The 23,344-nt window shown below is 36.4% G+C and overlaps 1 protein-coding gene and 1 long non-coding RNA gene across 2 annotated transcripts in view; one reads left to right on the forward strand and one right to left on the reverse strand.

Annotated features, from left to right (window-relative positions):
• The first annotated feature begins 6,401 nt into the window (after positions 1-6,401).
• Positions 6,402-23,057, forward strand: LOC141380723 (uncharacterized). Its single transcript, XM_087309746.1, has 5 exons — positions 6,402-6,546; positions 6,748-7,095; positions 7,261-7,401; positions 22,760-22,815; positions 22,890-23,057. The coding sequence occupies exons 1-5, from the start codon at positions 6,531-6,533 to the stop codon at positions 22,956-22,958; spliced, it is 630 nt and encodes a 209-aa protein (XP_087165872.1). The 5' UTR covers positions 6,402-6,530; the 3' UTR covers positions 22,959-23,057.
• Positions 8,875-23,344, reverse strand: part of LOC147838064 (uncharacterized) — a 225,325-nt gene continuing 210,855 nt past the window's right edge. Inside the window, exon 3 of the long non-coding RNA XR_015525092.1 lies at positions 8,875-10,929. This is a non-coding gene — a long non-coding RNA (uncharacterized LOC147838064). The remainder of the gene's footprint in view (positions 10,930-23,344) is intronic.

Below are 23,344 nucleotides of genomic sequence, written 5' to 3' on the forward strand. Positions count from 1 at the left end.
AAGTAGCCAATCGGAAAAATGTAAATCATAGCATCACATTACATTAATTTACAATATTTATTTTCTATTTTCTACTTAATAAAACTAAAGTGTACGGACTAGAAAGACAAATAAACTTGGATTTTCAATTTCTAATAATTCATAACCACTTCACATACACGAATAACAAACAATCATATGTTTTAGTCAGAAAGCCTTTTACAAGTAAGCATATGTTCATTTACTCACCAGATATGTTTTAGAAACTCTCCAGAGCTCATGGAAACCATCCTGTGTTGCCGTTAGCATTCGGGCAGAGTAGGCTAGGCGGCTCCAGGGATTCCCTTGCTAGTTTGCTTCGAATTAAAGAAGTGTCGATTTTATTTTACAGATGGGTAACAACGCACAAAGTGAAGTTTCATAAACTAATTTCGAGAGGAGCACGTGATATGATTGTGCACCGCTGGCCACTCATCCGTAATCAGTAATAATCCAATCAGAATGATCCTAGCTTAGTATAAATGGATCACTTTCTCCCCATCTCCTTCATTTTGGAAGAATCCCCCCTTCCACCCCATCTCCTCCTTTTTTCTCCCCTTCTAAAGGGGGAGCGATTGAGACCTACCTGATCTCGGTTCTCCTGATATGCTTCTAGACCGGGCGGGAGCCCTGGGCTCAAATATCTCCGAGCTCAGGGTTCTCTCCTGGGACAGCATGCCAAACCTGCTATAAGTGTCAAGCATATCTAAGTGGGAACTCTTGAAATAGCATTAAGCGTGAAAAAAATGTGTTGAACATGTACATTTGATTGACAACTGTATTTCCTTAAAGAAAGTCATTAAAATACCAACATTTAGGTAGTTTGACTCACCAGTTGCTGTTCTAAACCTCAGATGGAAAATGGCGTCTGGAAAATTCTTCAGTGACTGGGGCTGCATGAATTCCCGGATGTTGGAAATAACACCACCAAGTGTTGAAAGATCTGCATTTTGGAAGAATGCTTCCCGCTACAAACGCTCCAGCATTTAAACTACGCTTCAGCATCATTCAACCTTCTGGCATGGAAGAACAAACAATCAACAACAACAACAACAACAACTTCTCCAACCAGAACCCCGCTCTCCCCAAAACTCCAGCAGCTGCCTCGCCAGCAATCGAGCCAGAATCCCCGCAAGAAGCCGGCATATCAACTCTTCCATCTTCTACTTCATCTGCCCTTCACTACACAAGCCACAACTTCGTCTAAACTTATGACGCCGGCGATTCAAGCCACCGGAGAGAAGCCGAACTCACAGATCACCTAACGTTAACGGTCCACTTTCGGTAACGTGCATGCTTTAAAGGGAAGTCTGGCGAGATCAGCGTGAATAGAACGCTTTAAATGAAGAACTCACCTCTCAGCCTCCCGCTGGTCAGCAGATCCATAACATTCTGACAGCTGAAATAGTTCGAAGGCAAATGACCAAGCAATCTAACCCATAAACATTATTCCATAACACCTTCATTCGTCGATATACATCCATGAAAAGGTGCACTGATATCCAATCCAGCTGCTGGTGAGAGTGGAGCCATACTTTCACGCATAAACATTGTAGCGATCTGATCTACAAAATGGCCGCCGGCCTTTGCACTCTGAACTCTTGACCGTGACTTCAAGGAGCCAATAGCTTAAAGGGGAAGTATCACCATCCAATGAGCTTTCCAAAACTGGAGACGGTCCCGCCTTCTCTCCCGACAAATTCATGAATGGACTGCGTGCAGAGACTTTGATTCGGGCCAAATAATCATGTTGAGATTACAGACATGTTACTTATCATTGATGGAGTAAAGCCATGATAAACATTACATTCACACAGTTCCTATTAAGTGGCAACATCGTTTTTTAAGTTTGATGTAGGCAGTTGATATATTTACATTGTATTAATAATTATATATACATATATTAAAAAAAAAAAAAAAAAGTAAATAAAATTCTGAAATGAGTATTACCCAGCAAGTGATAGACAACCTACACATCAAGCAGTAACCCTTTTGTATCACGCCAATTGTGACTCTCATATCAATACACCTGAATGTCAGTCAGTTTATAATGACAGTAAGAAAACAATTTCCTGCTCGACTGCAACAAACAAGAGGAGGACATTTCTGGCCATGGAGTAGCTTTTCATACTTATACTTTGTGTTAAATACATTCGATTTTTAAAAACTTCTATATCAGTAAGGGGTTTAAACTCCACTCCATCATCATCTCACCAGCTCTCCAAGAGGTTTCCTGGACTTCCAGCATAGAAACGCCCCATACGCTCAGTTCTCCTTCTAATTACCACCCTGCAGGAGGACAAATGCCCACTTCTACAACCCTAGCACATTGGGACATTAAGTATTGGAACATGCATTAACAAAGGCGCTTCCATTCACAATCATCCATACACTTATGAAGACTCCTCCCACGAATATCAGCCAATACAATTAATCATGTCTGCTGTACTTGTGCCATGTTGCTAAGATTTCATTTCTAATTCTCTCTTGTTTTCCATTTTAGAGTTCAAGACTGCCAGCTCCTGAAACTGCCCTCATTCAACCCATCACACTCTTCATCCATTCCTAATGCATTTACACTCTTCACAAAGATACTTTCTGCCTATACAGCCCACACCCTTGATACCATATTCACATATACCCCCCCCCCCCCATTTACTCTTCATATCACTATTGACAATATTTAGCACTCATAACGCTCCAATGCTGACTATCATTTGTACTTCCGCTATAGCAGAGTCGCTCCGCCGAGCCTCATTCTCCTTCTGCACACCCCCCCCCTCTTCTTCCCATTTATAGATGACACAACCGCCCTGTCACACGATTCTGATTTAAGAGATGCTTATAGCAGTTCTTTGCTCCACAGGTTTCAGAATATGAGCAGCCATCACAGAAGTACAAAGGGCAGCAACAAATCCAGATCCTAGAAAGGTGGTCACCTGATGCCTTCAAGACATGCATCCTAGCCACTGGCCCCCCAAAGAAGCCCAGATGGCTCTTGTCAACCATAATCCCACATCCACTCAAGGGCGAGGGTGTGACCCAGCCACCTTCTTCTTTTTCTTCCTTCTAGCCTGAGTAACATTCAGTTTCCTCCCCCAGCCACATAGGTAATTGGAGTTTCATCCAAGCCCCCCGCCACCCTGGCCGTTTCCGCTGGAGTCTTCACAGCCCCCTCCCATTTCCCGACTCCTGCCGGACCCCGCCCCCCCTAAAGCTCTGACTTCCGCAGAAGTGTTACCCCGAGCTACGACCCCCGCAGGAGTCGTCTCACCGTCCCTTCCAGGCCTTAGCAATCTTTATTTATATATATATATCTAGATACACCTGTACATAGATATATATTTATAATAGCGCTGTCACTCCCCTGCTCCATCTCCTAACAGAGTGTTCCTCGAGCACCTAACTTATCCCGTCACCCTCTAACAGGAGTCTTCACTGTCCAAATCCCCTTTCCCAGACTCCTGCTAGAGTAGGCCAGCTTGCCCTGTTCCCCGGGTGCCGACCCCCGCAGGGGTCAGTCACTGCCCCCCCCAGGCCACTGAAACTCATTATATATGTATATCTATGGACTTTCGTTTATAGATATATATTTATATAGAGCGCTGTCACTCCCCGCTCCATCTCCAGTCGGAGTGTTCCACGAGCATCGACTCCAGCAAGAGTCTGGCCAAACTTGCCCCTCACCCTCTAGCAGAAATCTCCACCGCCCAAATCACACTTAATGATTTCTGCTAGAGATGGCAAAATAAAAAATTGCTGCACCCAACTCCCGCAGCGCCCATTCTGACTCAGAAGTCTCCTGATCACCCCCTCCAGGCCTTAGATTATCCCATTATATATATATATATATATATATATATATATATATATATATATATATATATATATATATATATATATATATATATTTATATACTCTCTCATATATACATATATATTTATATATAGCGCTGCCACTTCCCTGCTCTATCTCTGTTTGGAGTGTTCCTCGAGCATTTTTGACTCTTAATGAACCAACCCCGCCCACCCCTTATGGCCCCCCTTCACTAGTCTCCACCCAACCCCCTCCCCCGCTCTGGCTTCCACAGGAGTCAGTTTCAAACTTTTCTTTCTTCATTCTTTAATTACTATATCCAGCAGCCGGATATAGTAAAAACTTTCTAGCTTTTTGGGGGAAATTCTTTGAAATACTCGGCTGCTGTCCAGAGCTAGAGGCATTTTTTGGGGAGCGATCGAGACCTACCTGATCTCGGTTCTCCTGATATGCTTCTAGACCGGGCGGGAGCCCTGGGCTCAAATATCTCCGAGCTCAGGGTTCTCTCCCGGGACAGCATGCCAAACCTGCTATAAGTGCCAAGCATATCTAAGTGGGAACTCTTGAAGTGAAGTTTCATAAACTAATTTCGAGAGGAGCACGTGATATGATTGTGCACCGCTGGCCACTCATCCGTAATCAGTAATAATCCAATCAGAATGATCCTAGCTTAGTATAAATGGATCACTTTCTCCCCATCTCCTTCATTTTGGAAGAATCCCCCCTTCCACCCCATCTCCTCCTTTTTTCTCCCCTTCTAAAGGGGGAGCGATTGAGACCTACCTGATCTCGGTTCTCCTGATATGCTTCTAGACCGGGCGGGAGCCCTGGGCTCAAATATCTCCGAGCTCAGGGTTCTCTCCTGGGACAGCATGCCAAACCTGCTATAAGTGCCAAGCATATCTAAGTGGGAACTCTTGAAATAGCATTAAGTGTGAAAAAAATGTGTTGAACATGTACATTTGATTGACAACTGTATTTCCTTAAAGAAAGTCATTAAAATACCAACATTTAGGTAGTTTGACTCACCAGTTGCTGTTCTAAACCTCAGATGGAAAATGGCGTCTGGAAAATTCTTCAGTGACTGGGGCTGCATGAATTCCCGGATGTTGGAAATAACACCACCAAGTGTTGAAAAGATAACTCCTTGATTTCGCACTGAATAAAATCAATTCTAACTCTTATTATATTCATTTATTAAAATCTAACTCTTTAACGTCAACACTTTACTCTGAAATGCTTCAACACCGAGAATTTAACTCTGATGAATTTGCTGTATATCTATATATATATATATATATATATATATATATATATATACTGTATATACCAGGATACACCAGACTATACAACAAAATATAGCCAAAAAACCTTTAAACCAAACCCCTACAGTACTTAAACCTTCATTCATTCATCATTCACTCATTATCTTTTCGGCTTAGTCCTTTCACCAGTCCGGGGCTACCACAGCGGAATAAACCGCCAACTCATCCCACACACTTCCACGCACTTGGACGCCCCTCCAGCTGCAACCCATCTCTGGGAAGCTAATTAAATATTAAAGACTTATTCCAAAAATTATTACAGAAAAGGGCGATCAAACTCCTCATTTAAACCTTTTGGGAGACAATGTGTCTAAAGTAAAAAAATCCAGAAAGCTTCGCGTTGCAACAGCAATTTATTAAGATCACCACCCCGACGTGGACACTTCACAACTTCAATCCCTATAGAGACGGAATGTCTCATAACTGAAAAGTGTTGCGCAACCGGACTTCGAGGATCATGGTGTCGAATAGCGCATCGATGTTCAGAAATACGAATTTTCAAAGGTCTACTCGTCTTACTTACATAACATAAAACACACGGGCACCGCAGCATATAGATTACGTTTGCTGTTTTACACAAAATAGTGCCTCGAATAATAATTTTTTTCGCTGTATGAGGATGTGTGAAAGTAGATGTTTTATATGTGAAGTTACACTGTTAACAATTCCCACATTTAAATAACCCTGTGGTATGGTGTTTAAAAAATGTGGAGCGGGTTTTAGATCAGCTCTTACTAACATATTTCGGATATTAGATGTTTTTTTGTGTACTAAATGGGGTGACTTATCAAAACATTCTTTAAGGGTGGGATCACTTGAAATAATATGCCAGTGTTTTAACAGCACTTTATTGATGTCTTTAGTCACTGGTGAATATTTCATATAACAAGTAATGCAACTTTTTTTTAAAGATTTTAAAAACCATCTGCTTTTTCATAATTTTTTTTTTCTGTCAGTATCCTTATGATGCAGTTTGCAGGTTGACGAGGGATGGTTCTGATTTGTCTATCGCTGGGTCAAGGTAATACAATTCACCAAATGGCTGGGAATTTAGAAAATAAACTTCTTGCCTATCACTATCATATTCTCCATGGTCCACCAGTTGCGTCCCCATCTATTTATTATAAATTTCTTTAGGCTAGTATTTTTTTATGTGGTCATTCATGTGCATTTTTTAGAAAAAAGCGCAAATGTGATCTCCTTTATTAGTGACGTTTGCAGGCGTCAAAACAGTGAGATTCAGGAAGTGTCCAACTTCAAATGTCAATATTGAGCCCTCTGATTACACTCTGCTGCTTCCTGTTAAAGTCATCACAGTGGTTAATTTATTTGGCATCGAACCACATAGAGAGAGGAAGCAAAAAATAGTCATGAAACAATTGATATGTGAGTACTGATATTATACCATGTAACAATACTTTTTAAGTGTGCTCTAATTTGAATGAATATTGTTCTTGACTCTGAATGTTAAAATATTAATGATTTTCTTAAAACTAAAAAAAAAATTAAATGTTATTAAACTTCATCCAGATTGTCATGTTATTGCTTTGATAAAGCTATTACATATTCACAATTATTTATCTCCAGGTTTTGTTGTTTTATTGATTGTCACTGACGGCTCATCAGTGAAAATTCACCCTGGAGGAAACATAACACTCCCCTGCAGCATTAAAGATGATAGAGAGATTAACTGGATTATTACTGATGGAAACCAAACATTTGTCAGAATTATGAGGGTTGACAATAATTATGGAGCAGAGTTTAAAATAGGACCCTCTTATATTCACCCAAATTACTCAGGACGTATCAGATCTGTCAGTTCATCCACAAACACTCACTCTCTGCTTCTGCTCAACATCACTGAAGATGATCTCCTGCTCTTCTGCTGCTTGGACTATAAAATTGAGAGTACCTGTACAAAAGTGGATTATGAAGGTTGTGGTTTTCTTCCTAATATTCCATTATACAATTTTCTTTATTAATGATTTAATTGCTAGATTTTCCATATAAAATTAATTGTGACCCATAATTTTTTTTGTGAAATGTTAATTTAAACACATTATAAAATAGAAATGTGTGTTTTTCTGTATTGTTGTGTAGAAATAAGCACTGGAAATGCAGATTCTGTCAGTCCTGATGCAGTGCTCATCAGTGGGTGGCTGCCTGTGTTCTGTGTACTTCTGCTGCTGTTACTGCTGTCAACTGTCTGTGTGTGTTGGAGAGCAAAAGAAATGCAGAAAGGTGAAATCAACTTTATTTATCTCCTTGAGAATTCTACAACCCCAAATCAGAAAAAAGGTTGGGACAGTATGGAAAATGCTAATAAAAAAAAGAGAATAGTGATTTTCAAATTTACATTGACTTCTATTTCATTGCAGAAAATATGAATGCAAAAAAATAAGTTGTTTATGTAAATATTATCCTTTCCTGTCATTGAGATCTGCAATACATTCCAAAAAATCATGTAAATTGGCTAAACAATGATGTGATTAGAAACAGGTGATGTCAACAGATGATTGTAATTATGATTTGGTACAAAAACAGCATCCAAGAAAGATCTACTCTTTTAGGAGCAAAGATGGGCCAATGATCACCAGTTTACCAACACATACATGACAAAACAAATGGAATGTTTAAGAACAATGTTCCTTAAATTTGGATATTTCACCTTCAACAAGTTAAAACTGTATTGTGCCAAAAGGAAGCCTTATGTTAACAGTGTCCAGAAGCGCCATCAACTTCTCTTGGCTTGGCAGCATCTTGGACTGACAATCACATAATAACTGTGTACTATGGCTAATTGGTTAGAACGTTTGAGTGGTTGTATAGAGCTTGCATGTTCTCCCTGTGTTCTTGTGGGTTTCCTTCAAGTGCTCTGGTTTCCCCCACAGTCCAAAGACTTGCTGATCTTAGTATGTGAATAGAAGTGTGGTTGTTTCCCATACTGGGGTGCATTTCAGAAAACCATCGTTAGCCAGCTAAGGTCACAAGTTGTCGTAACAAACATAGTTTGTTGATTTGGCATTTCCCAAATCCATCGTTCCAACGAACATTCGCAAACTGCGTGGCAAACTTCTGTGCTTGCAACTACACCGCTGGAGCTGTTGTTAGAAACATAGTTCCTGGCTGTGTTCTATTCAAATATGGTCAGATGAATCAGTATTTAAGGTCATTTTTGGGAGAAATGGACCATTCAGACTGTTACCAGCAACAAGTCAAAAAGCCAGGGTTTGTCATGGTGTGGGGTTGTGTCAAAACCTCTATCTAAGGTAACGTGCACTTCTGTAATGGCACCATTACTGAAAAAAAGTACATAGAGATTCTGAAGCACAGTATGCTGCCTTACAAGAAGACATCTTTTATAGGGACGCCAATGCATATTTTAACAAGATGATGCAAAACTACATGCTGCACATATTACAAAGTCCTAGCTGTGGAGGAAAAGGATATAAGTACTTGACTGGTCTGTCTAAAATCCTGACTTGTCTCCAATAAAGAATGTGTGGCACATTTTAAGTGGAAAATGCAACTACAATGAGCCTGTTGCTGACCTTAAAGGGTCACGAAACCCCAAAACACAATTTTGAGCTGTTGACAGTCATATATGTGTCCCACACTGCTGAAAACACTATTAGGACCAACATAATTTACTTTAAAAAGTGAAAATGAGATATTAGCATGTATTCCAGCGTGTAGACTGGACGTCTGTACCTGGGAGCAGGGGCGTTGCTAGGGTCGAAAGGGACAAGGGGCTTAGCCCCAAAGAAATTGCCCCCCCCCACACCCAAAATAAAAAATTTATATAAAAAAAAGAAGTTTTAATTTTCCAAACTAATATACCTACTCTAATCTTATTAACAGGATTAAAAATGGTTAATAATAAATAAAGGGTTTTTAAGACTTGTAAAATCCAAATAGGAAAAAAACATTGATAAATTAACCCACTTCTCATTTAATAGTCTGTTATGAGCCATATCAATCCTCTTGAGCCTCCTATCTCCTCCTGATTTGAACTTTCTGTTTGTTTTTTGAAAATGTAATTTTCTGCTTGTCTTCAAATCTGAAAATATGATTTATTTTATAGTGTGAGTTATCCAATGTTTTACAAAGCTACAAACATGTTCATTTGGACAGAGTGATTAACTGAGGTGTAGTGTTGTCAAGATAATGGAATTTCTAAATTCAATACCTTGCAAAATATTGATATTCAATAGGCTACTATTTTTTTTATATAATAACAATTCTATCAAAAGTAGTAGGCTACAAAAAATAAAAATAAAGATCTATATGCTTGAAATATGTTTACTTTAAATTTCTTCAGGGAATTTTGTTTCAGTTTTCTTCAAAATAGGGTGATGTGGGCATTGTAGCACTTTAAATGCATGTAATGCCTGTTTTAATCATACTTGAGCAGAAATTCCATATATGCCTCACAAAAGTAGAACATTCTAGGAAATCCCTAATATGGATGAAGGCAACCAGCTGTTGCTGTAGTAGAATGAAAATAAGATCTGAATAAAAATAAAAAGGCTTTAACTGATCATTTGCACGACTGCAACAATAAATGTTTTATACAGTTGAATTATTAGCCCTCCTTTGAATTTTATTTTCTTTTTTAAATATTTCCCAAATTATGTTTAACAGAGCAAGGAAATTTTCACTGTAGCCTATGTCTGATAATATTTTTCTTTTGAAGAAAGTCTTATTTGATTTATTTCAGCTAGAATAAAAGCAGTTTTACATTAAAAAAAAAAACATTTTAGGGTCAAAATTAATAGCCCTTTTAAGCTATATTTTTTTCGATAGTCTACAGAACAAACCATCGTTATACAATAACTTGCCTAATTACCCTAACCTGCCTTTAAAGCCTTTAAATGTCACTTTAAGCTGTATAGAAGTGTTTTTAAAAATGTCTTGTCAAATATGACTGTCATCATGGCAAAGATAAAATAAATCAGTTATTAGAGTTGAGTTATTAAAACTATTATGATTAGAAATGTGCTGAAAACAAATTTCTCTCCGTTAAACAGAATTTGGGGAAAAAAATAAACGGGGGCTAATAATTCAGACTTCAACTGTATGTGCTCTTCCAACCATTTTATGTATTTTCATAAGAAAGTCGATTTATAATTTGATGCAAATTGACATAGCATGTTACACTAGAATATAGCTATATAACAATAAGCTAGATGAATAAACTCAGTGTGATTTAACTATTACAGAAACAAATGTGACTTGCTATCTCATATATATATTATATCTAGAAAGCTAGAACAATTTACGTTTTTTTTTTTTGTACTTACTCGCATGTATTTACATTGATATGATGCCCATTTTACTGATTATAGTTATTTTAAATCACCAGAACTAAACACATTTTATACTGGGGAAACAAGTTTCATCAGTAGTTAAAACTATTCAGTTTCGCGAAAGAGTTGTATTATTACCTCATTAGCTTCAGCTCCTCAAAATAATGAATGAATGAAGTGCAGTGGCGGGATTTTTTTAACACCATGTGACAACAGAGCCACTCCCACCTGCCGGTAGAAACAGGTACTGCTGAACAGCTGACGATTTAATTACCTAACAAACGCTGCGTTAAGTGGAATGTTCGTGATGTATGTGGTCATTTTCAGTACTTAGATAACAAAATAAATGTTATACAACATATTTTTATTTAAGTGCAATATATTCCAAGAGATCAGGGGCTTTTGACAATACATCAGGGGCTTAAGCCCCCAAAGCCCCCCCCCCTCACAACGCCCCTGCCTGGGAGTACCTTATTACGTCTTTAAGGCCCCGTTTACACTAATGCGTTTTAGTTTGAAAACGCATAAGTTTTGCTACGGTTACGCCATCCGTCCACACTACGCCGGAGTTCTCGAGCGCCGAAAACGGAGCGTTTCGAAAACGCTGGAGAGGCCGTTTTCATTCTGAAACGCAGCTGCTCCGTCTCAGTGTGGATGATGGAAAACGGAGACATCTGAAAACGGAGGCGGGGCTGCAGACATTCGCCTCTCTGATTGGGGCTTTTCCTGAATATTAAGTAGCCTAACACTTTAGGAGAATCATAGAGGAACTTTTATTATGTAATCACTATATAATCACTGTATAATCTGCCACTATTAAAATACACTGTTAAAACATATAGAAATACATTCAAGTGATGCAGAGCAAAACACACAGAAGTAAACAGCGGTGAAGTAAGACCATTCAGACAGCATATGCAACATGTATTGATGTATTGACTATGACAAAAACAACTTAAAAACAACTTTGCTCAACCTGCATGGCAAAAGCATGCATAGGGAGAATCATTTTAAAAAGTGTTGAAATATGACCTTTAAGATGTGCAAAAACAGAAAAACATACAGCCATCAATATAAAGGCTAGAATCCTATTGGAGCCTGGAAATAACGTGATGCTCATGCTACACCACTGTTTCATGATGACTATAGGAAAAGCCTGTATATAAACTGTGGGTTTTGGAACATTGGTAGGAGAGAGATCGATCGACCAACTCTGCTGTAACAATAAACTGCTTCAACTTGACAACTTCGAAGACCTCAGCCTCTTTTTTGAAACTTAGAAGATGTTTGACGAGATCCAGCGCAACTTTCCACAACATAATTTGGCGCCCAACGTGGGGCTGGATTGAGGGTGGTCGAAAGAAGGTGTCAATAGGGCCAATCCTTGGCAGACACTCACGCAGAGACCAAAAAGCGCGCAGATTAAAAAAGGTGAGCAAATTTTTGCTTTATTTTGGTTCTCTGATGAGTGTACTGTGGGGTAGACCAGACGCCTGAACTTGACTTTAAAAAAATACCTCACCATTAAAAAGAACCTTTGAATTGGCTACATTTATTAAAAAATTATAAAGTAAGTGATAAAGTAATAAAAGTATAGTGAAGTGAACTATTTATAAGAAAAAGAGGTCTTCCAGGTTGTCAAGGTATGTGATTGTACTAACAAATGGCTGTAAATTATGCACTTACTAATAGCTTTGTATTATATACTAACAAAGGGCTGTAAATATATGCGTATGAAAGAGAGGTACATGCATGAATTGCTACGCGAGAGGCGTGAGCAGAACGCGCGGAGGCAGCGCTAGAGTTCGCTCTTTATAGATGTAATCGGAGAAAAGGAGCGCTCCGCGTCTCTGTACCCGCCTGTGGATTGAGTAAGACTCTCCCGATAGGGGCAGGGAAATTGGGAGGAGGCCTTTAATCTGATTCCAAAAGCACCTATAGGGAGGGCTGGATCTCAGTGAACTGGCCTGTGTAAGTCTTGTTAGTCTATATGTTGTGTTTTTATGTGGTGGTCTGGACCAAAGTGAATGGGGAAATTTTTTCTTACAATTCCTAGAAAAGAGGATTGAATAAGAAAGCATATAATGCGAAATCTGTGAATGAGGATGCATGTGATGAGAGAATTGAATTTAAAGCATGAGTAGGGTGTGCTTAAGGATGTTGAGTGTTGGAGAGAAATTTCTGAGGTGTAGTGTGAGAGAAAGTAAGTATTATAATTAAGAGAATAAAATATAGATAAAAATATGAATTGATTAGAGAATTAATAAAAACTGCACATGCTGTGCTGGAGGGACAAAGCAAACAAAGTGGCCACAACAATTAAGAAAAGCAGTTTTGCATGTAAAAAAAGTTTGGTTTGTCTCCCAGGACCTGCTTGTGATGGTAAAGACACTTCAACTGTTCCCCCAAATTAAAATAAATAAAAGTAATATGAAGAAAGGCTTAGATTCCAGATTAAAAAAGAATAGTTTGCATGCAAATGATCTGTGTCTGTTTGTTAAGAGGCCTTGATAGCGACAGACGTTAACTAGTAACTGTTACTCAGATTTGGGAAGTTATTTAATGATGATATACATAGAACAGATATATTTCAAGAGTGAGTTCTGAATGTGTGGTGACAGTTAAGAGATTAAAAGCAGATTGGATTATAGAGATGTGCGCAAGGAAATTCCTGTAGTTATCGCTTTAGTGTTGTGTGTGTCTGTGTTTGTGTGAATGGTTGTGTAAAATTCCATATTAGTGGACAAGCAGAGCCGCCCTCCTGCACCATCCCTTAAATAGAGCATGGCAGAGATGGACGCTCTCTGTGTTACACTGAGAGGAATGAATGACTGAATGAGCCCTGTAGATATAAAGGGACAAATGTTGAGTGAATGAGTCCTCTAAATGTGAAGGACTAGAATGTGAGAGTGTGTTTAACTGTTTGTGTTTAGTAGTGTGTTTGTGATAAATAGTGAAATAATATAATCATCATTGTAGATTATAATATAAAGATTGACTGCAGATATTGTGTGATATAGAAGAGGTATATATATATAGAAGAGGTATATGATATATATTGGTAAATATAGAAGAGACTGATACAGTTTAAGGAAGAGATTAAAATATTTAGGAAATAAATAAATTTAGTTCAAATAGAAAGATATAAAGATAAATATTAAATTAAGGAGATGTATATAACATAAGTTGACATGTGCATACAAAGAGATCATAATTTAAGTTCTTAGAATATAATTTAATTTAGGGAATAATAGCATAATAATAGCATCTGATTTAATATTAGTGAGGTGTAAAAGTGTATATTGCAAAATAGTATAAGATAAATAGGATAAAGTAAATACAATTTGGAAGAAGATTATGTGTTATATAAAATAATAAAGTAAGAAGGTAAACGTTTAGGAACAGAGGGGAATAACACATAATAGGAAATAATAGAATTAGAACTTGAAAAAAAATATATATATTTAAATATATATAAGATACTCATCTAAGAGAGAACAGAACAGAAAATAATGGCAAAAGGAAGGAACATTTGATGTAAGCAGTGTGTGTGAGAGAGAGAGAGAGAGAGAGAGAGAGAGAGAGAGAGAGAGAGACAGGACAATGGGTCAATGACCAATACAGAGGGAAATTATGGAAGTAGCAAAAGAACTTAAAATGGATGAAAAGCAAGTAGGGAAAGGTTAAAACTAAAGAGATGAGTGTGTAAAACAGAGTGAAAAAAATGTACTATAGAATTGAAACAGATATAGAAAATGTTAGAGAAATTCAAACAATGTAAAGAAAGGCCAACTAGTGGGAAAACACTAGAATAGATTAGGGGAAAAAAACACAAGCTGAAGCTAAAGAAAGGAATTAGAAGAAAATTAAAGAAACAGAAAATTAACAAAAGATAAAGTAGACTTAGTAATAAATATTAAGAAGAATTAACTATTGGACAGCAAATAGAAGAACATAGATGAGAGGAGTCTTTATTTGATGAAGGAAAAATGGGAAAGTGGAAAAATGCTTAGATTATTAACTAAGCAAATTGTTATATTAAATTAAGGGGCAAGGAGATGGACTTTGAAGGGTCCTAGCCTTTTCGCCTGCCTGACATCCCTGAAGGCATTGGGAAATAGATTAAGGTGTTTTGAGAAACACAAGGAGCAACTTGTTGACTGTGGACTCTTATCACATGAACTAAAGCAGTGAGCCAGGCACTGCATACAGAAAGCTACAGAGACTTTGACCCATCGACATATGTTCAAAAAGACACTTAAAGAAGGAGAAACAAGAGACTGATGAACTGATCAAAAAAAGCTAAACTTTCCAGCAACATCAGCTGGGTGAAAGTGAAGCCAGCACCAAGAGGAAGGAGAAATGCTCAACACTTTAACTCCTTAAATAAGCAGGAAATGTGGGGATTCCTGAATACAACAATGCAAAGACTGCACCATCTATGGAACAGTTGCCTTGGGGTGCGAGGGAGAGAAATTGGCTATGGCCTAGCAAACTCAATCTCAAAAGCCCAGTAGACATATGATCCAAATCAAGTATGTTGCAAATTAAAACAAAAGTGTAGCCTTTCTTGTATCAAATCAGACTCCTGTCAATTGATTAGTTAGAAAGTTATTTGATAAAATAGGACTTTACATTTAGTTAAAGAAATTTGAATTAAATAAGGATTATGAAATAAAAAGATAATATCTATTAATGAAAACAGATAGAAGATGTAATTAAGACAATTGATAATGGGAAAATAGATTGAGTTAAAACATTTCTGAAGCAGGGTTAGTAAAAAGAAGAATTTGTCTATGCAAATTTATAGTTTTAAAAGAGATTTAGCCTTAGAAAATTATTACCAGGAAGAAATTGAAGGAAAAAGAACAGCACAAGAAAATAGGTCAACAGTGAAAAGCTCTAAGTGTAGTAAGAGATGATTTGGGGAAAAAAAAAAAAGGGGTTTAATGTAATAGATTTTGTTTAATATATCCATACAAGTAAAAAAAAAATGGAAACTAAATTTGAGGACTAAAGAGTAAAGCAAAACAGAACAAAAAGATTAAATGATTTTTCAGTTAACTTGCAAAAATTACATGAAAGATGTGTATACAATCAAGTAGATGGGTTGCCTTAGAAAGTAAATATTAATAGAGAGAAGTTTAGAGAAAACTAAATAAATGCAACATTCAAATGAACAAATAGTTAAAAATGATTTAAAGAAGTACAGTTAATACTTAAAGAATAATTATCATTGCAGGACTTGGATTTAGAATTAGAAAATTAACCAGTACAGTGAGGGTTAAAATAAACTAAATGCACATCTGCAGAGAAAAGAAGAAAAAAGCTGAAATAGGTATAAAAAACAAAATTGAAGTTTTATTAAGAGTGGGAGTATTAACACCTAGTGATTATAATATGCAATACATAGGTCGTTGGATATTTCTATTTAGATTATATTTCAAATCAGGTATGACAGTGTATGTAATTATTAAGATTTGAATTTAAATTGAATAAATACTTTAATTATGCTGCATCAAAGCAAGTAAAAAGCTGAAGATATAAGAAAAATAAATGAGAGAAAATTTGTCAACTGAAGTTCCTACATTTTATGAACAAATGTTCCTCCTGATGTCAAATATTGTTGATAATTAGTTTCTTTTCAGCCAAGTTTAGGTAATTAGCAAAAGATGATAGGCACCTATTAGTATTTTCATTTGCTGCTGAAAATTATACATACACAAAGTCTGAAGATCTTATGATGAACAGTAGTGTGTTACACTATGTTGATTTAATTATCTGCAGCTCCTTATAGCTCTAGCTCAATTAAAAGACAGAAAACCCATGATGACTTTTAGGGATGACTGAAATTTAGCATTGATGGAACAGAGAATTTTACAACAAACTGCACTAAAGAAAATTTATGAAACAGGAAAGACTGCAAAAATAAGGCCCTAAATTAACAGGAAACACAGATTTAATAAAAGCATTTGAGATGATGAAAGAAAAATTAGTTTATCATTAAAGGAAACAATACAGATTTGAAAGTTAAACAAGTGACAGAATATGAGGTAGCAAGTCATCTATAGTGCTTATAGAGCTACAATCTCAATTGAAGAAAATTGTGAAAATTAAACAACAAATAAGTCTCTGTGAACAATCTAGCATGAAAGGGGGGAAATAGCCTATATACATAAAAGACTAATTGTTGTGCCAACAGCATCTCCAAGTATACTTATTGCCGATGCACATGAATTTAATCAAGGGTGAAGTATTAGGAAAACTTAAACAGCAAGGAGATTGGTATCCTTATTCAAATGCAGTGCTTAGTGAGTTTTGTCCATGTGACATCTATGCTAAATATAATGTGAGGGAATGAACAGCGAGCAGTACCTGAAGTGACATTTAAGCATTTAGTAAAGAGGGTTTGAGGTTATATTAAAACGAGTACAAGGCAAGAAATACATGTTTGTACTACTTAACAGGTTGGGATTAAAATCTGGTTGTGATGATTAACTATATTTCTAATGCATAAAAACATCCATTCTTAGATTTGGACTATCATCAGAAATAATTTCAAATAATGATTGTGCATTAATAAATTTAGAGTAAATAAAGTAAATTAAAAATAGCTAAATAAGTAAATAAGTGATTAAATAAATAATCAAATAAATAAATAAAACAGTTAAAGAAGTACTGTTAATTAAGAATGAATCAAAGGCCAGAGTGAAGTTTATCAAGCACAATCACAACAACTGGTCAAAGGCACCAAGAAGATCTATTAAGGCCATAACTTTTTTGAAAAACGTAAAAAATAGTAAACCTGATTGAGTTTGGATTGGTAAACTGGACTGATGTGTAAACTGATGCTTTAAGGAGTTTTTATGTAAACTAACAGAAACAGGAACATTGCATGGAACGATAATTGCACATAAGAATTTCTGTCGTATAAGAAAAACTAACTGCCATGTATGAAGTTATTTATTTACAGGAACAGAACAGGGAACGACAGAAGGAAACTGTTTTGGAAGATGTTCCTGCTGTTGCTGCTGATGATGATGCAAATAAAGATGAGTGAAAGCCTAGAGGTAACTTCTCCAAAGGTAAAGGATTATCTCAATCTGACCGAGTTGGACAAGAGTATCAAACAATTGTCTTCTTAATTTTTTGGAAAGAGGCAAATATCCCACAACAAAATGAATGTAAAGAACAATCATCTAAAGAAAAATGCCGACCCAGAGGATATGCATGAATCAAACTGATACATATGCGATTTATGTAGAAATTGACTGACCAGATCTCAGATGATCAGTTCTTAGAAGAAACTAATAACAGTGATTGGTATCGTGGGACAAATACACAGTTGGAAAATTACAAATATCCAATTGTCTAATATGTTTTCTAATAGCCTCTATAAAGCTTATAGTGGTTGTAAATCTTTATGATTTTAGACATTGTGCAAAATTCAGGAAAATAACTGCAATATACCAAACAGTGACTCACTGTTTTGCCAGGTTTGATGTCTTGATACTATAGGAAACTTCAAATTTACATTAGAAAACAATGATAGGTTGAAAAAAGACTGTAAAGAAATGGACATCAGAATTCAACCAGCAGTAAGAGTGATCCCACAAAATATGTGATAAACAAGAAATTAGAATATGAATGTTATAATCAAACAAGAGGATCAGAAAATGTAGAAAAATTTAAAGGAAATTATGCAATAATTTGGCATTTGAATAACGAAATGTAGGAAAAAAGAAAATGCTTATATGCAAACCTGCCAAATGGCTACAGTTACAATAAAGAGTATAATGTTGCCAGTTTCTGAAGCTGCAATTATGAAAAAAAAGTGATAAGGCAGTTAACCGCACACTTGGTATTTGTACTGGACAATGTACAATTCCAAAGATAATTTCCCTTAATACAAGAATATATACAAATAGTACACTATTACTGGATCTGTGGATCAGGAGTATTAGGCTCCAATATTCCATTGAATGGAAAGGGATTTGTACTAGAGTTAAACTAATACAGAAAGTGATAATAAATGATTGGGTTAAAGAGTAAGATGACCTAGAAAGACCAAAGCATTGAAAGCAGCAGAATTATAAGCATAAAGTTAAGAGACAATATACACCTGACTCAGAAGTTTACATAGATACAATTGGCCAACCTAGTGAAATACCAGATACGTTTAAAGTTAGAGATATAGTAAAAGCAGGACTTGAGGTTATAGTAGTGTGTATAATTGCAATGAAAATTTTAAGAATGGGCTAACTAAGTTTATTACAACCAACAAAGATTTATACATTACAAAAAAGATGCAACCCTACAGCATTAGGAGAACAATTGGCTCTGACAAGTAAAATTGCTTGTCAAAACAGTGCACCATTTGCTCCACCTATCCAAAATAATACTGCCCCAAGTGGATCTTTCACGGAAGCTATGCGGAAATTGGAAAACCTGAGAAAAGAAGTAAAAGAAAATGCTGGAGCGGATAAGAACTTCAGTGACTGGTTTGCTTCTGTATTTGGATCATGGAGACAATGGATAATCAAGATTGGAATATTCATAGGAATTGCTCTACTTGTTTTTGTCCTTCTCTTTTGTTGTGTTGTGCCTTTTCTCAGATTGATGCTGGTTAAAGCTGCTGTCAAGCAGATGGCAAATGAGCAAGTGAATAGAATTGTGCATGACTGCAGAGACCATGTCTATGAAGTCTTTGGGCCAGATTTGGACCAGTTGGATGAGTTTAAAAAAAAAAAAACAATTACTACTTTAAATTTCTTTTTGTCTTTAATTTCTTTGAATTTATAACTTTTTACTAATTTTTAAAAAAGATGATGAGAGTTTTAAGCAAGGCATCATCCATAATACAGGAAAAAGCTAATAGAATGGACTAAACTGAAAAATTGTGTGATTATTTAAGCCCTATTTACTAGTATACATTTCTGTATGTATTTAGGAGTTCATCGAAGCTGCTGGAGCTCCTATCAGATGTACACGGGGAAAGAGGGAAGATGATTACGGTCAAGGGACACCTTGGTATCCAATGGCAGGAGATGCAGAAGAGCAGACTCTACTGGCGGTTTAAAAACCCACTGTCTGCTCCAACACCAGACAGTACTCAGGAGTACCTCTGGCGACGTGGGATAAAACATCGGATATAGCTCTTTTACAGGCGCCGAGAATATTCTACAACTATATGATTGCTATTAAATGATGATTAATCAAGTATATATGCTGTATACCCACAACTGTGAGCAAGGCTGACAAGCATATGTTTTTAACCTGACTAATGATTATTGTGTGTTGAACTCCCCAAGGAAAGTATTCAGTTAGGGAGAGCGGGATCTTTTACTCCTTCTAAAGTCAAAAGTAGAGGGAGACGTTTGGTTCTGTTTCTCCTCTGAAGTGCGGCGGAAGGATGCTGACAATTGATAAGGATGTAGATGGGCAACTTTTTGGTTGCACAAGTATGTTAAGACTTTGCAAGTGTTGGATTCTTGAGTTGCACTTCAGTGAGGGATTTAGGAAAAGGACTTTTTTGATTAAGTCCTTAAGGGGGGATTTATTTAGGAGAATCATAGAGGAACTTTTATTATGTAATCACTATATAATCACTGTATAATCTGCCACTATTAAAATACACTGTTAAAACATATAGAAATACATTCAAGTGATGCAGAGCAAAACACACAGAAGTAAACAGCGGTGAAGTAAGACCATTCAGACAGCATATGCAACATGTATTGATGTATTGACTATGACAAAAACAACTTAAAAACAACTTTGCTCAACCTGCATGGCAAAAGCATGCATAGGGAGAATCATTTTAAAAAGTGTTGAAATATGACCTTTAAGATGTGCAAAAACAGAAAAACATACAGCCATCAATATAAAGGCTAGAATCCTATTGGAGCCTGGAAATAACGTGATGCTCATGCTACACCACTGTTTCATGATGACTATAGGAAAAGCCTGTATATAAACTGTGGGTTTTGGAACATTGGTAGGAGAGAGATCGATCGACCAACTCTGCTGTAACAATAAACTGCTTCAACTTGACAACTTCGAAGACCTCAGCCTCTTTTTTGAAACTTAGAAGATGTTTGACGAGATCCAGCGCAACTTTCCACAACAACACGCACAGTTCAGTCCTGCATCTTCTCCGTGTAAGTTAAAACTTCACAAGTTTGATCATGGCTGCAATCTCTTCTTCTCAGTTTGATATGGAAAACAGACTATACCGAGGACACGGGTAAATCTTCAAAGGGAACAGTGTACTTTATAACTTCATTCACATCACCCTGGCTACGTTGTTTTACTTTCTCAACAATAAAATGTAAACATGATATAAGGAACTGCCTATTTTCATTTTAATATTACAACTAAACAGACAGCAAAAATGTTGAGGCGCCGTGCTGCAAATATGAGCGTCATCTTCACTGTGTGCATATTTATAACAAAACGGAGCCGATAACAACTGCCTCCTTTCAATTTCAGTGAAAATACGAAACACACCCTCTCTTTGCTGAATATAAGTTTTAATCGATAATGGCCATTATAAAAGTATAACATACAATAAGTTTATACATTATAGGAAATAAAGGCAAGCGATCAGTCAATATACAGAATGTACGTGCTTACATTAATCATTAACTTATCTTTGCGCTTAGCCAAAACACGTTACCTGAGAACAAGTAATAGATTCCAATGTCCAATGAATATGTCGTTAAATAAAGACAACAAGATGAAAGAAATATTCCGTTTAATAAATAAAGTGAGGTTAGATCCAGCGGGAGATGCTTGATGAGAAGTCCGACTAGCACAGCTCTCATCTGGGTAGATTGGCTACAGCGCTTGCCTGAGAGTGTGTGTGTGGTCACGTGATGTGCGTTTTCAGCGTTTTGGTGTGGACGGAGAGCAGTTCAGAAACGCTGGGTGAAACGCGAGTGTGGACGCGGATCGTTTTCATTCTAAAACGCCGTTTTAAAACTAAAACGCACTAGTGTAAACGGGGCCTAAGTGTGCTGCATTTATTCAGGAGTAAGACTTGGTTCAAATCAGCGGTGCAGCTTCATTAATATGCATGATAGCTTCCAAGACTTTTTTTTTTTTACCAGCTACAGTGTTCAGACGGCTGAGAGACGCCACGTTGTGTTGCCAAAACAAGTGTGCAGTGTTTCTTTTATAATTTGCTGCAGTGTAGGTTTTATTTTTGTTTTCCGTCTATGAGAGCGCAGTTGGACTCACGTGTGGATTACAGTGCACGCAACAGAAATGCGTTTCTAAGGTACATTGTTTACCTGAGAGTTTTTTTTTTTTATCTGGAAATGGGGAAATCCGGATTTGCTGCTCGTCTCCTTTTAATAAAGACGCGGCTCCAGTTGGTGTTGATTATACTGTGTCTACAGATTTGGTAAGTAAGTGATCAGTGGTTTTTGTTTGTTTATTCAGAGCAAAATTTGTTTGTATCATCAGCAGTACTCTTTCAGTGTTTAAAGACGGAACTTAGTCAAATGATTTCTAAGTTAATAAAGTTTACCGTACGTTAATATCACTACAATATTATGGACTGAAAGATCCGCTGTAAATGCTGCTCTCCAAGTGTAAACATATAACCACCACAATCAAACTATTACAGTCGTGTAGGATTTTCACCGCATTTTGTGACAGGAGTAGCACACACGGCTTTCTGAAGCTACCTACCGAGTGCATCTAAGTTACAGAGAAATGCAAAAGTTTTTTTTTTCTCTCATTCGCCGTGCGGTAACAAACATTGCATGAAAAATACACGCTTAGAGCAGTTCCTCGAATCAAATATCTCGTTTGTCACAAGGAGCATGATTGAAATTCCTGAATAAAAGTGCCAAACTGCAGTTAAAGTCCACCATTTAATAATTTGTCAAATAATTTGATTACTGGTCCTTTAAGATTTGTTTGCAGGAAGAATGGGACAAAATTACACCTGAAACATTTCATAACCTGGTTTCTTCAGTCCCTAAATGTCTTTTAAGTGTTGTGAAAAGAAATGGCAACATTACAAATTGGTAAATGCTTTACTGTTCCAACTTTTTTGGTTATGTTTAGCAAGAACCAAAATTGGAATATGTATTTATTTATTTTTTAAATCATGAGGAACACATTAAATAATGTTTGTTGTCTTTTCTGCAATGAAATACAAGTCAAAGTAAATTAAGAAATTACTTCTTTCTTTTTTATTTGAGTTTTTCTCTGATTTGGGGTTGCATAAATATTTCAATACTATGACTTTGTACTGTATAACTGTTCTTTGTTTCAAGGTTTTGAAATGACTTATGTTCCCAGTCACAAGGAATGGATTTTCAACATTGTTCAGGTCTGAATCTCTATTGTATTTGTGTTCTTAGTAGTGTGCACTTATCTCAATTCTGTTTTTTTAATGTTTTCTAGAGAAAAAAAGGACAAGATGATTGGATACTGGCTGAAATTCTATATAAATGTTCTGAGAATGACTCCTAATTATAATTTTTTTCTAAATGCTTTTACCATTTAATCTTTTTACTTAATACAGTTTGTAAATACAGTCAATGTCTCGATTGAAATAAATAATTGTATGACAAAAAAAATGTTGTATGATTTGTGTAGTTTATTAAGCATGTCACAGTTACTGTCAATGATATATATTATATCTTTATATCTTTATATATTTTTTATGACATACGATTTATTATTTAGTAAAGGAATTGTGGGACAAAATATTAAAATGATTGGGCCTTCAATCTAATATTGGGTGGGAAAAAACGCAGATTCAGATATGAACTACACCAATGGCAAGGGTTTGTATTAAAATCATGACTGGCAAGGAACCACTGTGCTTTCTACATTTTTTTAAACCACAACACCTA

The sequence above is a fragment of the Danio rerio genome, chromosome 24, assembly GCF_052040795.2.
Source record: "Danio rerio strain M-AB ecotype USA chromosome 24, GRCz13ab, whole genome shotgun sequence".
In the NCBI taxonomy this organism is placed as follows: Eukaryota; Metazoa; Chordata; class Actinopteri; order Cypriniformes; family Danionidae; genus Danio; species Danio rerio.

Bases quoted from the DNA above. Each gene is read 5' to 3' on its own strand.
- LOC141380723 (XM_087309746.1), top strand. The intron at 7,096-7,260 runs GTTGTGGTTTTC...ATTGTTGTGTAG, and splicing joins TACAAAAGTGGATTATGAAG to AAATAAGCACTGGAAATGCA. The intron at 7,402-22,759 runs GTGAAATCAACT...CTTTGTTTCAAG, and splicing joins AGCAAAAGAAATGCAGAAAG to GTTTTGAAATGACTTATGTT.